The sequence below is a fragment of the Diceros bicornis genome, chromosome 31 (assembly GCF_020826845.1).
Source record: "Diceros bicornis minor isolate mBicDic1 chromosome 31, mDicBic1.mat.cur, whole genome shotgun sequence".
Classification (NCBI taxonomy): Eukaryota; Metazoa; Chordata; class Mammalia; order Perissodactyla; family Rhinocerotidae; genus Diceros; species Diceros bicornis.
The window spans coordinates 15,457,570-15,475,439 of NC_080770.1; the positions used below are offsets into that span (position 1 = coordinate 15,457,570).

A 17,870-nucleotide genomic window follows, 5' to 3' on the forward strand; every position below is an offset into this window, starting at 1 on the left:
AGTAACTTTGGAATCATCATGAGCAGCACCTATGAGAAGATAACAAACACAAGATAATGCTATTTGATCACTACTATAGGAACTGAAGTGTGAACAGGGTCTCTTGCTCACATTTATCTGCTTCCTGTCAAGGGCAGGAGCTCTAATGCAAGAAGCTGGACTGAATGGTGGGTAGGGGTGGGTTGAGTGAGATCGTTTATCTAGAATGGTATGGGAGGACACTGGAATGTCCTTGATGACTATGGCTGCCACAAGGGGACCATATTATGACTCTGGGGCATGTTTCAGCTTGCTCACTGCATGATATACTCTGTTACATTAATAGGACTCTTTTGCACTGCTTGCCCTATCTTACAAGCACACTTATCTATGATATAAATAGAAAGCTTAATCAACAGAAAGTAATATATAGGAAACATTTTGTCAGTTGTTGGTACATGATGCTGACAAGCCCCATCAAATACATTTGCCATCTCTGAGGGACCCCTCACCAACTTGCTCATACTAGCTGAAGACATACAGTGATTTGATGCCTTACTTAGGGACAGCCACACTTTTCTTTCTAATTCATGAGGGCCCTTAATTAGGGGTTCCACTTCAACCATTGGGCCCAAAGGAACTTCATGATATCTGGCACCTTCTAAGGGATGTTTTGGCATCTTTCAGTGACTCTGAAACTAAAGGAATAGTTTCTTAAAAGCTTGAAGAAAACTTTAGTAGTTTTCTCTTCATATCAGTCGTTATTTTCTTCTCATTGGCTGATGTTTTCCGTTTTGCACCATCATCTATACATTTGCTTTATTTGTGGGGAGGAGAGGTGGAAGAGATGGTTTTTTTCTCACCTAGAGACTCTGTGCCCTCAACCAAGCCATAGAACTCCTGCCACATTACATCATCTATCTGGTTGTGCTCACCTCCATTGGTAGCTCAGCTGACAGGTTATTGTGGCTGCTGTGGTTATACTATGAGAGGCTTTCTTAATCCAAGAGACACTCCTGACTCTGGAATCTTGTCACATTCATTTTTCCTGGATTAACAATACTTAAGGATGTGATATAGCCCTTGTCTTTAGCCTAGTGGGAGAGACCTATATCCAAAAGATATGTTAATCATAGTGTATTTCTAAAGTAGAGGTATGCCTAGGGCTCTTTGAAAGTAGAAAGGATGTGTGGTTAGCCCAACTCAGGAACTCAGGAAGGCTTCCTGGAGATGATAACACATGAGTTGTGGCTTGGAGACTAAAGAAATAATAATAATGGTTGTTAGTTATTATAATAGCAAACACATAGTTCTTACTGTGTGTCAGTAAACTGTTCTAAGCTGTTCACATATATTAACTCCCATAGTACATTTAGCAATTCTGTGAGGCAGGTACTATTATTACCCCCATTTTACTTCAAATGGAACTGATGTTTGAAGAGGTAAGTTATTCGCCCGAGTAACAAGTCTAGTGGTAGAAATGGGATTTAAACCCAGGCAGTATGGTCTAAAATCCATATTAAGCACCCTTCTCAAAAGAGTGTCTCAAGTTAACAAACTTCCCTATATTTCAGCTTCCTCATCTTTCAAGTAGGAAAAACAGCTTTCAACTTTTAAGGTAGATAAGCAGAATAACTTAAATCATGCAAAACACTTAAATAATGTCAATTACACAGCAAGTACTGAAGAACTTTAAGCTATTACTACTACTACTGCTATTACTACTGCTATTACTATTACTATTACAACTACTACTACTGTTATAACAGGCAGAAGAAACTTCATGGGTAAAAGCATGAACTAGTAAACACAAATGTATAAACAGGCAATTATAAGCAGATAGGTATTACTAATTGGCAAAATATGTGGCACAATCAAATCTCAATTAGGGAGTGATGTGCAAAAATAATTGGTAGAAATGTGATAGAATTGAAACCTAAAAGCAAGAGAGGAAAAAATATGTCAGATTAGAGATATAATATGACCATTCAGAAGAAGAACCTAAGGTGAGTATTTACAACATGTATAATTCAAGGATATACTTTTTCCAATTGTACACGTAAGTGACACTCACTGATTAACAACTTAGATGGGATGAGGCCTTGGGAACATTACTTACACTCTGCGAATCTCAGTTTCATTGACTATGAAATAGTTCATATAATACCCAGTGTATCTATTTTATAGAGCAGAAAAGATAAAATTAAAAGACGTAAAGAGCCCTACTAACGCAATGCTTGCACATGGAAAATATTCAGTGTTAGTTCCCTCTTCTCGTTCTCCTCCTAGCTGGCTTTGCATACAAGCCAGCTGTGTACCAGGATCTGTTGTTACAAAATGAATAACATGATTCTTATCTTTTTAAGGGTATAGAGACAGCCAGATCTACAAATTATCGCCCCACAATGATAAGTGCTATAATAAAAGTGTATATGAAGTGTTACAACATGATCACAAAAGTACTCAGAATATGTCAGAACACCCTACTGACCATGAAGTTACTTCCTCCTAGACTGGTTCATCAATTCTTAGATGTCTGTGTTTGCTAGAGTTGCCAGATTTGGGCCAAATGCATAAACATGTGAACCTGATTAAATTTATTTTTGAAAAAAGTTAATTTCTGTATTCCACTGATGCACCAAAAATGGCCAACATATTGACGAAATTTCTTATCTATTCTAAACACAAAATAGCTCCTTTTGATCCAGATAGTCAGAGGAGCAAGGGTATGGATAGGATTATTCTACAAACACAAGATCAATTCTAATCCTAGTTCTATTGACATTCAGTTCAGTTCTATTGATATTCAGCTGCATGTAGGCCTGCCACTAGCCAGATCTTCCTAATTCATAAGATGAAAAATATTCTCTATCTCCCTTGTTGGCTGCTATTCTGCTCTGATGTTAAAATGAATATGCAAGTTCTTTAAAAAGGATAAAAGATACTAACAATTTAAAATCAGGCAATCTGAGCCATTACTTTACACAGTCTACCTCATCTCTTCCGGTATACTGCAGGATGCTCAGCCAAAAATGATGAGTTTCCAAACTTTGATGTTCCTAAAGAAAATGGCTTTACATTTGAGATCTCCAAATAGATTTTGACAGTTCCACAACCTCTGAAATTCAGAAAGGGAGCTATGACATTTGCACTGCTCTTTTTGGAGCACGTTGTAAATAGAAGAAAATTAGGAGGTGCAGTCCCCCTTTTGAGTTTAACCATCACTCCAACCATTTATATAAGACATCTGATTGTAATAAGTATGGAAATCTGGGTACTTTAGAACATCACAGTACAAAGGAAAGAAGATGACTAGGTAACAGAGTGTCTGTGGGTTAGCCATGTAATCTCTTTGGGATTTTTTTTCCTCTTTTGTAAAACAAAAATGATTGAACTTTCTAGAGCCACTTCCCGTTCTAATTGGCTACGATTGTGGCTTTTCTTGGTACTTACTTTTGTCCTAGAAACAGGCAAAGGAGGGAGTGTGGAAAGATTTTTGACCTTAAGTCTGCATTGAAGAAAGCATCATGCTGGAGAAACTCCTTCCCAACTTTGGTGCTCGGCTGTGTAGCATAACTTGGGCGTGTGTTCTTACAAATATCAAGGCAGAGACAACGACCTTTTCACAATACAAATCTCAGGGGAAACATTTAGTGTTCTATGAGTGGGTATCTCAGGAGACTTCTGATTCCAGATTGGCCCTCCTAATCTGAACCTGACTGGAAATATCAGAGGATAATGCTTGCATGTATTTTAGTTGAGGGTGCTTATGAAGACATGGGGAATGGAAGCTTAGAAGGAAGAGCCCCCAATCATCAAATCAGCAGTGTCACAGCCAAGTTAGGCAACAAAAAAAATCCTTACTAAAATCTCTGCCTTAGGTGATGTCAGGACCTCATGCAAGCTTTCTTGTATCTAATTCTTTCTTTAAAGCCTAGAAATCTCCCCAGGAATTTTTTTAAACAAAATACCCATTTGTCTTACCACTATAGAGCTGGTCTGTGGATATTTAGGGAGGTTTTTTTTTCTTTTTTTTTCAGAACTGAGGGATGGATCCATTTTTTCCTTTGCATGGTCATCGCTGACCCCAAACACTCAAGCAGAATTATCTCTCTTTTATAAATGCAGTCAAGTGGGCTGTTACAAGTTTGAGCTGTGCAATCATATGGCATAGATGATGGTAGGAAATGGTGAACATCAGCCTATGAGAAAACAATAAAGACTGTCATGTAAAGAATGAATTCAGTCACCTCTGAAATGTCCTCCATCAAAGTCACTTGGGAATCATCATGAAAGGCATCTATGACAAGATGGCAAACACAAGACAATGGAATTTGATCACTATTGTGGGTACTGAAGTGTGAATAGTGTATCTTACTCACGTATGTCAGCTTCCTGTCGAGGGCAGGAGCTTTTGTGCAAGAAGTTGGACTGAATGCTGGGTAGGAGTGAGTTGAGTGAGTTCTTTCATCTAGAAGTATACACAACATATAATATTATATTAGTTTCAGCTGAGCAACATAGTGATATGACATTTATTTGCATTACGAAATGGTCATCATGGCAAGTCTAGCATCCATTTGTCACCATACAAAATTATTACAATATTATTGACTATGTTCCCTATGGTGTACATTACATCCTCGTGACTTATTTATTTTATACCTCTTAATCCCCTTCAACTGTTTTGCCCATCCTCCCACCCCTTCCTCTCTAGTGACCACCATTTTGTCCTTTGTATCTATGAGTTTGCTTCTGTTTTGTTTTGTTTCTTCGTTTGTTTGGTTTTTTAGATTCCACATATAAGTTGTCTTATGCTATTTGCCTTTCTTTGTATGAATTATTCCACTTAGCATAATACTCTCTAGGTCCAGCCATGTTGTTGCAAATGGCAAGATTTCATTCTTTTTTTGGCTGAGTAATATACCATTTTATATATGTATACACATATATGTATAGTTATATTCGTATATAGTTAAGTATATATATATATATACACACCACATCTTCTCTATTTATTCATCTGAAACAATGGGGAAACGACAGGCTCTTCAATAAATTGTTTTGGAAAAATTGGACAACTACATGCAAAAGAATGAAATTGGGCCACTATCTTATACCATATGGAAAAGTAAACTCAAAATGGATTAAAGACATGATTGTAAGACCTGGAACCATAAAACCTCTTCTATACAGGCAGTAAGCTCTTTGTCTGTAAGCAAGTGAGTAAGTCTTAGTGATATTTTTTTGGATCTGTCTCCTCGGGCAAGGGCAACAAAAGTAAAAATAAATAAATGGTACAACATCAAACTAAAAAGCTTTTTTACAGTGAAGGAAACCATCAGCAAACGAAAAGGCAACTTACTTAATAGGGAAAGATATTGGAAAATGATTTATCCAATAAGGAATTAATGTTCAAAATATATAAAGAACTCATACAACTTAATATTAAAAAATCCAATTAAAAAATGGGAAGACCACCTAAATAGACATTTTTCCAAAGAAGACATACAAATGGCCACCAGGTACATGGAAAGATCCTCAACATCACTAATCATCAAGGAAATGCAAATCCAAACCACAATATCACCTCACACCTGTTGGTGTGGCTATTATCAAAAAGACAAAAAATAACAAGTGTTGGTGAGGATGTGGAAAAAAGGCAAGCTATGTGCGCTGTTGGTGAGAATGTAAATTGGTGTACCCACTATGGAAAAGAGTACGGAGTTTCCTCAAAAAAATTAAAAATAGAACTGCCGTACAATCCAGCAATTCCACTTCTGGATATTTATCTGAAGAAAACAAAAACATTAATTTGAAAAGACATATGTACCTCTATGTTCATTGCAGCATGATTTATAATAGCCAAGCTATGAGAGCAACCTAAGTATCCAACAATAGATAAATGGACAACAACTGTTATCTTTTGACTATTTGATAATAGCTGTCTTAACAGGTATGAGGTAGATAACTCATTGTGGTTTTGATTTGCATGTCCCTGATGATTAGTGATGTTAAGCATCTTTTCATATACCTGTTCACCATTTGTATGTCTTCTTTCGAAAAGTGTCTATTCAGATCCTTTGTTCATTTATTAAGTTATTTCTTTTCTTGCTATTGAGTTGTATGAGTTCCTTATATATTTTGGATACTAACCAAATATTGGATATATAGCTTGAAAATATGTTCTCCCATTCCAAACGTTGTCTTTTTTTTGTGAGGAAGGTTAGACCTGAGCTAACATCCACTGCCAATCCTCCTCTTTTTTTGCTGAGGAAGACTGGCCTTGGGATAACATCCATGCCCATCTTCCTCCACTTTATATGGGACACCGCCACAGCATGGCTTGACAAGCAGTGCGTCGGTCCATGCCCAGGATCCGAACCTGCGAACCCTAGGCCACAGAAGCAGAGCATGCACACATAACCACTACACCACCAGCCAGCCCACATACATTGCTCTTTTATCTTGTTGATTGTTTCCTTTGCTGTTCAGGAACTTTGTAGTTTGATGTAGTCTTATTTATTTTTACTTTTGTTGTCTGTGCTTTTGGTGTCAAATCCAAAAAATTATTGCCAAGACCATGTCAAGGAGCTTTTCTCCTATGTTTTCTTCTAGATATTTTGTGTTTTCAGGTCTTATGTTTAAGTCTTTAATAATCCATTTTGAGTTGATTTTTGCATGTGGTATAAGATAATGATCCACTTTTATTCCTTTGAATGTGGCTATCCAGTTTTCTCAACAACATTTATTGAAGAAACGATTCTTTTTCTGTTGGTTATTCTTGGCACCTTTGTTGAGAGTCAGTTGACTGTATATGTGTGGATTTATTTTTGAGCTCTCTATTCTGTTCCATTGTTCTATGTGTCTGTTTTCATGTCAGAATCATACTATTTCAACTACCTTAGCTTTGTAATATAACTTGAAATCAGAAAGTATGATGTCTCCAGCATTTTTCTTCTTTCTCAAGATTTCTTTAGCTATTTGCGGTTGTTTGTGGTTCTACAGAGCTGGGGTCTGTACAGAACGCACATGTCAGTTGTATCCAGGCGTTAGGTGAAGATATAACTGTTGTCTATAAAGGGACACATAGGGGGATTTATAGAGTGATGGAAGTATTCTGCATGGTATTGGGATAGCAGATACATGAATGAATGTATTTTTCAAATTCTATAGAACTATACATTACTCACTAAGAGTGAACTTTAATGTTTACAAGTAAAAAAAATCAACCTGGACGTTGGGAGGACCACGGGACAAAATGCAGACTATTGGAAAAGAATCTAACCCACTGAACGGGGAGGGAAAAAAAGGCTGACATAAGTAATGTTGGAAAATGTGTTGACTGGAAGCTATCAACTACACAGGCTAACAATAAAAGGAACTTTACAAAAAGACTGTACTCCAATTGGTAAAGTTGTTGCTCACAAGGGTACTGGTAAATAATTTTGGAATGGCTTTACTTGCATACTGGAGTTGAACAAATAAACAAGACTTGTTCAGATAAGTAAGGCAGAGAGCTGAAATAAAATGGATTATATTAGAAACTTTAATACAAAATTATGTTTAGTATGCTCTCTCTCTCTCTCTATCTCTCTACATATGAATTGACATAGAAAGAAGTAAAGATTTGGTAGATTTGTGTGTAAACACGGATACATATATACACACCTATATTTTCTAGCTCTGTCTGCTTAGAAGGCCTGGAAGTGACCCCCAGTAGCAATGAGTATACCCAGATCTTGTCTCTTAAATATCATTCTCTAATAAATGGAAGCAGGACTCTGAATACTTAACTAAATTTAGGGCTGGAACAGGAAAAAAGTAAGACTAGCCTAGAGCACCTTGTAGTTTCAGAAGGAAAAAAGCAAAACAACAAAATCCAAAAACAAGAGGATTGGGGCATATCAAAATGAAACACAAGTCAAACTGAAAGTGTCCCAATGGCCAAAGATGGAAGAAGTTGACCAAAAAAATAAATAATATAGTACTGAATTATAACCAGAGCGTAAAACAAAAATAAATGAGGCCATGCTGATAAAAACGGATGAACAAACAAACAAACAACGTGAAGGGAAGAGATTTAATTCTTTTAGAAGAAGTCTAAATAATATATTTAGGACCTCCTCGCCCAGGAGGGTTCGCGTTGGCCTAGCGTTCATTTCCCAGACAAAGAAATACACAACCCTTCCGTCAGTTTTCATACTGTGGCAGCTGCATGTTGCTCTGCAGCTGAAAACTATGCCACCAGTATTTCAAATGCCAGCAGGGTCACCCACAGTGGACAGGTTTCAGCGGAGTTTCTAGACTAAGACAGACTAGGAAGAAGGACTTGGTCACCCACTTCTGAAAAAAATTGGCCATGAAAACCCTATGCATAGCAGCGGAGCATTGTCTGATACAGCGCTGGAAGGTGAGAGGATGGAGCAAAAAGACTGCACAGGATTCTGCTCTACTGTTCACAGGGACACTGGGAGTTGGATCAACTCAACTCCAGGGCACTAACAACAACCCCAGGAGGGGACATGTACTACCCAGCCACCTTGAGTGTGGCCTGGATTTTGTGACTAGCTTACAAAGAATAGAGTATAGAACATGGAAAACAAGTAACTTACAATAAAAAAACTGGCAAAAATATCTTGGTCAGGTGACCAATGTTAACACCCCCAGTGACAAGTCATGTTGGTCACATATGTCCCCTGATAGGATATGGTGAGAAGGGCACTTCTTACGCTTCCTCAAAACCTATAACCTCTGTCTAATCATGAGAAAGAAAATCAAACAAACACAAAGTACCTGACGAATATTCTTGAAGCTATTAAGGAAATGAAAAAAATAAAATAAAGACTGAGAAACTGTTACAGATCAGAGGATACTAAGGGGACACGGCAACTCTGTGCAATGTTGTTTCCTGGACTGGATCTTGGAAGAGAAAAAGGACATTAGTTGAAAAGTAATAAAATATGACTAAATTATTGAAGTTTAAATAGTAGTGATGTGCCATTGTTAGTTTCTTAGTTTTGACAGATGTGTCATAAGAAAGTCAGATGCTAACAATAGGGGAAGCTAGGCAAAAGATCTGCAGGACTTGTCTGTAATATCATAAAAATTTTTTGAAATCTAAAATTATTCTAAAATTTAATAATATATTTAAAATTATCATTACTAAACATTTCCAGGAGCAGAAAACACCATTTTGATAGACTTTGGGCCCAGAAGGGGGTATTTGTTTTACCCCACACTGTCCTTCCTAATATCAGCATGTCCCTCTTAGGGCATTCAAGCACAGCTTTATAAATCTTGAGATGTTGAATCTTTCTACTTTTATAAAAATGGGAAAGAATTCATGAGTGCAAATTCCTTTGGATAGCTTTAGTATAAAATGGAATTCATCTGAGGATCAAAATAGAAAACATAATTATTGTATATTATATTAGCATATTGAGGTAGGATATGTTTATTGTCATAAAGTAACATCATGCTTACATTTTCTAAGGATGTTTAGAGTTGTTGGAGTTAAATACATCATCAATATGTATGAAGAAATTTTGAAAATTGAATCAAGTCGGAAACTTACTATAGTCACATATTTTGTCTTTTTTGTGTGTATGTGTGTGAGGAAGATCATCCCTGAGCTAACATCTGCCAATCATTCCTCTTTTTGCTGAGGAAGACTGGCCCTGGGCTAACATCCATGCCTATCTTCCTCCACTTTATATGATATGCCGCCACAGCATGGCTTGACAAGCGGTGCGTCGGTGCGCGCCCGCGATCCGAACCGGCGAACCCTGGGTCACCGCAGCGGAGCACAAGCACTTAACCGCTTGCGCCACCAGGCCGGCCCCACATGTTTTGTCTTTTTATGATTGACTAAAGAGAATTTATTTCATGTATTATTTGCCCCTTAATGAGAAAATCCTAATAAAAAAAATTAAGATGGTTATATATTACCCACTGGATAGTGTGATTTTCAAAAAATTAAATATTCCAAAAGTAGGGGAGTGCAAGTAGGGAGTGAGAAAATAGAAGAAAATACTAGGTACATCTCATGGAATGCTTTGGCATTATTTTGTAAAGAATTATATAATAGCCAATGAACTAAATGATTAATAGTTCAAATATATGGACTCCTGGACTAACGGCTTAATTGATTAATGGATTTATTAATTTAACAAATTTTTACTGAGAAATTAGTATGAACCAGGCCATAATTTATGTATTGGGGAGTAAGTTGTTAGTAAAGAAGCAATGTCGCTCCGCTAGTGTAGTGTATGTTCTAGGTAGGGAGATAGATGAACAGGTGAAGAAATAAATTCATAATAATAATAGTGATAACAATAGTTCAGTACTGATCAAGACTAATAAAGCAAGGAGGGAACAGTGTCCATTGAGGTGGGAGTGACTATGATATGGTAATATTTAAGTAAAGACCTGAAGGAAGTGAGGGAGCTTTCTGAGCACTAGCAACTGCAAGTGCAAAGACCCTGAGGGAGGAGCATTCTTGGAGTTGTCCAGGAAGAGCAAGGAACTGAGTGATGGAAGTGGAGTGAACGAGTAGGAGAGTAGTAAGACATGATGTAGCTCATCTAAAACTAAAGTATCCATGCATGAGTGTTAATAGCTGTTCCATAGTATTTCCAGAGGAAACAAAGAATAACATTATCGTTATTCAGTGCATTTTTTTTTACAAAGTTGAAGAGTTGGTAGTCATACACAAAAAAATTGAAAAATTCCTTTATTATCAATTGATCCCTTTTTCTTGAACTCTGGTCTTCTTGCTTTTGAAAATTATCATGTAATCGTACATTTCTACCAAATGACTTACTGAAGACAGAAATATTAACTCCTTCAAGATGCTATACTTACATAGCTCTGAAAAAATATGCCAAAAAAAAGAATATACCTTTATTAAAAATCTGTATCATGTTTTTTCTTATTGTGGATTCTTGGAAAAATTTTTTTTAGTTAGAGAAATAAAAAATGTTAGACATAAATTTATATTCTGCTACCACAATTAATTATTTTAACTTTTTTATTAAAAACTACCCATATCCCTTTAACTAAAGAGTACCTCCTTAGCAAATTTCACACTCTTGTGTGTATGTGCACACATAGGATCCTTGCAAACACTTCTATTCATGACTTTGAGCTCTGTTTTACAAATAAACTTGCAATGGTTTGTGATATAGAAAATGTGAACATATGAAAAAATCAAATATAATTAACAAGATGTATGACAAGCAGGATCTAAAAATTTTTAAGATGCCTTCTGGTCATCCTCATTCAGATATTATATATCTGTACATATTAATTTCTTTTTTCTAGGATACAGACTTCTGAAGAAGAAGGGGTATTACCTCAGTAAGTTAAATGTAGTGTGGGCCGTAAATCATGAGTTAATGCATGAAGAAGATCTGACAGGAATGAAACTAGGTTATTGTGGATCCTAAAACTTTAAGAGGTGAGTCCTAGAGACAATTTCGCCTTCTCAACAACCTTCTTTAAAGCACTCTTGACATCTTTGTTCCTGAGGCTGTAGACCACAGGATTCAGCATGGGGATAACCATTGTATAGAACACAGATGCGATTTTGTCTGTGTCCATGGAATGACTGGAGCCAGGCTGGGAGTACATAAAGATGACTGTCCCATAGAAAATGGAGACTGCAGTGAAGTGAGAAGCACAGGTGGATAAACCCTTCCAGTATCCCTCAACTGAGGGCATTTTTAGGATGGTGACAAATACAAACAGGTAGGAAATCAAGATTACAAGGAGAGCAAAAAAGATGTTGAAGCTTGCTAGAACAACAAAGATCACCTCACTAATACGTCTGTCAGAGCAAGAGAGGGCCATGACAGCTGGAACATCACAGAAAAAGTGATGGACCATATTGGACTTGCAGAAAGAAAGACTGAATATGTCTCCAACATAGAAGCAGGCATTCAGGAAACCACAGATATAGGAGCCTAGAGCCAACTGTGTAAACACACTTGTCATGGTGGTGGTGTAATGTAAGGGTTTACATATTGCTGCATAGCGATCATAGGCCATTGAGGCCAAGAGGTAACTTTCCACAGTGGCAAAGACTGCAAAGAAGAACATCTGAGCAGCACACTCATTGTAGGAGACGACCTTGTCTCCTAAAAGGAGCCCAGCCATCACCTTGGGAGTGACAGCTGTAGAGTAACAAATGTCCACCAGAGACAAGTTACTAAGGAAAAAGTACATGGGAGTGTGGAGACGAGAGTCCAAGAGAATCAACAGGATCATCCCCAGGTTTCCAACCACATTGATGAGATAAATGAGAGTGAAATGGTAAAGAGGGGCACCTGCAGTTCTGGGACATTGGTTAGTCCTAGCAGGATGAACTCAGTCACTTCTGTATTGTTCTCCATGATGTTATTTGGGAATCACAGGTTGCCCTGTAGCAATGAGAAATAAAAGAACAGAGTGACAAACAAATAAGAGGTTGAGGTAAAATTCATTTAATATTTTATATATGTGTATTTTTTTTCATTATAGGAATAATTTATTTGGCAAGATTCTCCAGGTCTAAAGTATATACTAGACAATAAAGTTTAAGGCTCAAATTATCTGTACAGTTTGATGCTTTTGAAGCTGAAATATCTTCATGGATCATTTTCCAACTTTTAAATTTTGTAAATTTGTAAACCGAAATGTAGAAAAGGTAATGTCTTGATTAAGATAAATTGTCTTGAATGACTGTATCTGTCAGTTAAGTTTTTCTGAGCCTAGTAAATGCTTAGATCTATATTGCTCATGTGCAGGAACTGCTCAAGACATTTTACATGTATATTCATTTATTACTCTTACTCTGAACAATCCTATGAGACTGATTAATTGAAGTATAGAGGTTGGGTAAGTTCACAAAATTAAGTTTACAAAATTAGTACTGCCAAAGCCAACCCCTGTACCCAGGCAGAGTTATTCCCAAGTCTACCGGTCTTAACTGAATTTAAATCAAATTGAATTTAATTCAATTTACAATTACCTTATGTGTCTAAAGTTCTAAACTCAGTGTTTGGAATTTGACAGCGAAGTAACTTAGAAATGTATGCATAGTGCATGTGGTGGTATAACGGGAGCAGTAGGGGCATGCACATAGAGGCAGTTCTGAGGGGAAGGCATAGCATTGAGTAAAAAGCTTGGGTTCTGGGGTAAGGTGCATATCAGCCCTATGACTCACTAGCTAGGAGTCATTGGTCCCAGCCTAACTCCCCTGAACCTGATTTTCTTCAACTACTAAATGAAAATAGTAATGAGACCTAACTCAAGGTATTATTGTAAGAATTAAATGATAGTGCATAAAAAACAATGAGTAAAATGCTGAGTATTTAGCACAGTCTACTTAAAGTTAGATATTGTGTGAGGATCAGGATTAGGATTAGGATGGATGAGAGCCTCTGTATTTGTTTGAGAAAGGTGGATGGTGAAATGCAAGGATCCAGTGTTGATGCGTTTTTTAGTCTTGTAGCCTCTCTCTTCAATTTGCTTTTTTTCACACACTTGGTCCACTGAAATTTTCTGTGTCTCCAGTGTTTCTCAGTCTGTCCCTCTCTGTCCACATGAGTGGATGTTCTAGCCATTTCATGTGGGACATTCTTTTGCTTAATTTCTTCCTTAAAATTCAAATTTTAACTTGAGTTGAAAGGGTATTCTTTCTTAAATTCATTCTTTCTCTCATTACTGTTATCCCATAGTTGAATCACAGAGATCAATGGATGAAAGTTCCTAGTTTGTTGGCTAGAGATCTGTTTTGTTAGCCAACTACATGCTTTAAAATTTTTTATTTGAATCTATTCTAGTGTAGTAACAGTGTTTATTAATCTTTTTCTTTGACTTTGAAGCCTTTAGAAGGGCATCTAATTATTGTTTTACAAATCCTCCTTAATCCTGTCACAGCTTTCATAACTTCACTTTATATGCCTAGCCCATAAAATCATCACGTTTGCCAACGTTTGACATCACAACCACTTGTAGAATATACTGCATTCTACAATCAATAATCAATCTATATGTATTTTATATATATATGTGTGTCTTTTATTATATCTTTTATTTAATGCTCACAACAATGTTATAAAGTAAGTGGTACTGTTAATCCCATTTTACCATTAACAGAACTGATGATTTGAGAAACTATGTAAAGCCCTACGATTAATAGCCAGTGTGAGGAAAATTCAAGATTTAAGATTCAAACCCAGCTGTGATCAAATCAAAAGCCTTTGCCTTTAGCCACCTCACTGTGAGCATTTATAGATGTGTTAGTAATAATAAGAGTGGGATTATGAGGAAAAGGTTACAGTGAAGTATGGATCTTGCTAATTCAAGAGGGTTTATTTCACACTTTTTTTTTAATCTTCACTGAGAGATCAAAAGATAGTGAATAAGATGAAATTAATGCCTACTCAGTCAGACAATCATCTATCCATTTTTGTTTTACTTATCTCTTTTAGGAAAGCAGTGTGATAATGTTTCAGAAGCATCACTAAACTCCCTACTGATGGAAGTATTGACACTTATGTATAGCCTCAACTCACTGCTGTATCAAAATATTCACAAAATCTATTTCTGTGCTTAAATAACTCATAAGAGGTATAGCTGCCCCATTGCTTTTGCATGAATTACACTTCTCATTAAAAGTGTCTATGGATTATAGAAGCTTACCTGGAAAAGCAGGGGCAGTCAATCCTGAATAGTGAGTCCAAAATCAGAAATTCAGCCATAGAATAATTCACACATGTCATGAGAGAGTCTGTCTATGATGTACTGGCCAGGAATTTCCAAAGTCTCTAAGGCAAGTAGACATGAGGGGAAGAAGACACATAGAGCCAGGAACGCGTGTTCAAGTACTGAATTCACCATGCATTCTCTGTGTACCCTTGGAGGGATCTCTTATTTTCTTCTTATCTGTAAAATAAACAATAAAATTATATCTCCCACATAATTCAAGGAATTGTGTCTGTGAATAGCAAATGAGGGAAACACTATAAACGCCTTGCTGAGGGTTTATCATTTTAAAGTCAACCAATATAATTTTCATCTCGAGGTGTTCCTCCTGGCTATGATTAGGGGTTCATAGCAAAGCCTCAGGTCAGGATTTGGGGGTGGGAGGAAAGTGCTCTATACACTAACCACTCTTAACATTCAGATGGATAAATGATGGCCAGCACACAGCTGATCCTTCCAAAATAATGTCACATTGAAGTACATTGGAATTTTAGAGGCTAATCGTGGGAACCAAGAAGGAATTATAGAGACATGGAGCTCACTAAGGATATCTCCTATGAGGATATCTATACCTTTTATCCCACTTTCCTAGGGAAAAAGCAGTTAAATTGCCTGTGGAGACCTAGCTGGATATGTTGAGGGTGCACGTACGTGTGTATTAATTATTACTATTTCTTTTTTCTCTCACTTTCTAATTAAAGTATAATTTACAAACAGTAATATCTACCATTTTTAGTGTATAGTTCTAACAACATGGTCAAGTTTATACCGCATAACCACTAGCACAATCACAATGTAGAAGAGTTCCATCATCTAAACAAAATCTCCGATCTTCTTTGTGGTCAACCTCCTCTGCTGCTCAGTGCCCATGGCAATTGCTAACCTATGTTCTGTTCGTATCTTTTTGCCTTTGCAAGAATTTCCCTTAAATAAAATCCTAGCAGATGTAGCCTTTGACTCTGTCTTCTTTCAGGTAGCATGGGGCATTTGAGATCCATCCATATTGTTACCTGTATTAATTTCCTAGAGCTTCCGTCAAAAATACCATAAACTAGATGGCTTAAACAAAGGAAATGTATTGTCTCAGATTTCTGGAGGCAAGACGTCTGAGATCAAGGTTTAGGCAAGCTGTTGGTTCCTTCTGAAGGCTGTAAGAGAGACTCTGTTTCATGTTTTTCTTTTTAACTACTGGATGGTTTGCTGACAATCTTCGGTGTTCCTTGACTTCCGCTGCATTATGCCAATCTCTATCTTCATCTTCACATAGTGTTCTCCCTGTGTGTACGTATACATGTCTCCAAATTTTCCCTTTTTATAAAGACAGTCATATTGAACTAGGAGCTGCCAAAGTAATAAACAGACACCTCATTAAATTAGAGTTGGGAGGCCAAAAGGGAGCATTCTCACACCCTACACAGAGCCCAACAGGAAGAAGAAAGACTTCCTCTTCTTGACTGACAAGAAGCTCAGCCAATGAGAAACTGTCATAACTCAGCCAGTGGAAAGCCACTGCACCTCAAACTCTGTTTGCAATAGCCCACCCAACTTCCTCTCCCCCTCTATAAAAGAGTTTCTCCTCTCTTGTTGGTGGAGGACTCTCAGGTGTCTTGCCATGGTTGCAAACCTTGAGTTGTAATTCTTTTCTGACCCTGAATTAACCCATTTTCATCAGAGAAACAACTGGCTGTCTATTTCTTTAAGGTCAGTGGAGCCCACCCTGCTCCAGTATGACATCATCTTAACTAATTACATCTGTAAAGACCCTATTTCAAAGAAGATCACATTCTTAGTTACTATATTAGAATTTCAACATATAAATACTGGGGAACAAAATTCAGTCCATAACATATCAGTAGTAATATCTCTTTTTAGTGCTGAGTAATATTCCTTATATGGGTATTATAAGTTGTTTATCAGTCTCCCAGTTGAGGGACATTTGGGTTGGTTCTAGTGTCTGGAGATTAATAATAAAGCCTATCTAAACATTTGCCTACTATTTTTTTGTATGAACATAGGTTTTCATTTCATTTGGGTAAATATCTACGATTTGGATGGCTTGGTCAAATGGTAAGTATATGTTCAATTGAGTGGACACTGCCAAACCATTTTCTGACTATCATTTTGCATTTTTACCAGCAAAGTATTACAATTGCTTCACCTCTTTAACAGCACTTGATATTATAATGGTTTTAAATTTTTAATTTTAGTTTTATGTGTTCATTTTAATGTTCATTTCTTGCTCTTTCTGAGGGAAAATTCAAGATATTTCCTTGATAGTATTTGTCATTTAAATACCTTTTTGCCTTACCAAGACAGTTCTGGCCTGAGAATGCTTTTTTTCCAAGAAGGAAAATAGATCCATTATTTTCTCTGCACAGTCACCTGTGATTCCACACTTCCAAGACTTTTCCTATCTTTCTCAGTGCAGAGAAGTGTCGTGGTTACAAATTTGTTCAGTGAACACAGGTTGATTGTCTTCAAACTCAAGAAAATTATTTAACCTAGTCAAAATTCAGCTTTTCCTGTTTAAAGGGGAGATAATAATATCATGTAACATTTATGGACTTTCAAGAAGATTATAACCTGATGTAGATATAAAGTTGAGCACATTGTCTAGTGCATATCAGTAATTCCATGAGCCAATTATAAATATTTTATTATTTATAAAATAATTAATATAGCATAGGTCATAAGAATAGTGTTGCTCAACATTCCATATGCTGTTTTACATGTTCTTGCCCCATTGCAGCTAGAATGAGACACGCCTAGTGACAGACAGTGGATTGTCAGATGAAGTGACATTTGTCACTTCTGGGTGGGTTGAAGCAGATGTACATCTCTCCAGTTGTTTCTTCTGCTACAGTGACTGAGGAGAATTAATGTGCTGGCAGGTGATGTTATAGATGGTGAAGCCTACATCAGCTTGTGTTATTGAGTGACGTCTTGGAGAAATACTGCTTCTCCCTAGACAACCTGTGTTATGAACTTGGATCATGATATATGAGAAAAAAATCTGTAGTACATTGAGTAATGACCCCCAAATATCAGACCGTATAGACAGGAATGTGTAATGTTATCCTATACAACAAAGTCTTTGCAATTGCTATTAATTTAATGGTATGGACATGAGAGATTATCAT

General features: G+C 36.8%; 1 protein-coding gene across 1 annotated transcript; it reads right to left on the bottom strand.

Annotated features, from left to right (window-relative positions):
• Positions 1-11,344: 11,344 nt before the first annotated feature.
• Positions 11,345-14,899, bottom strand: LOC131395577 (olfactory receptor 5B2-like). Its single transcript, XM_058527434.1, is given in 3 exon segments — positions 11,345-12,293; positions 12,296-12,401; positions 14,668-14,899. Coding segments are annotated over 2 exon segments (939 nt in total). The 5' UTR covers positions 12,375-12,401; positions 14,668-14,899; the 3' UTR covers positions 11,345-11,433.
• Positions 14,900-17,870: the final 2,971 nt, after the last annotated feature.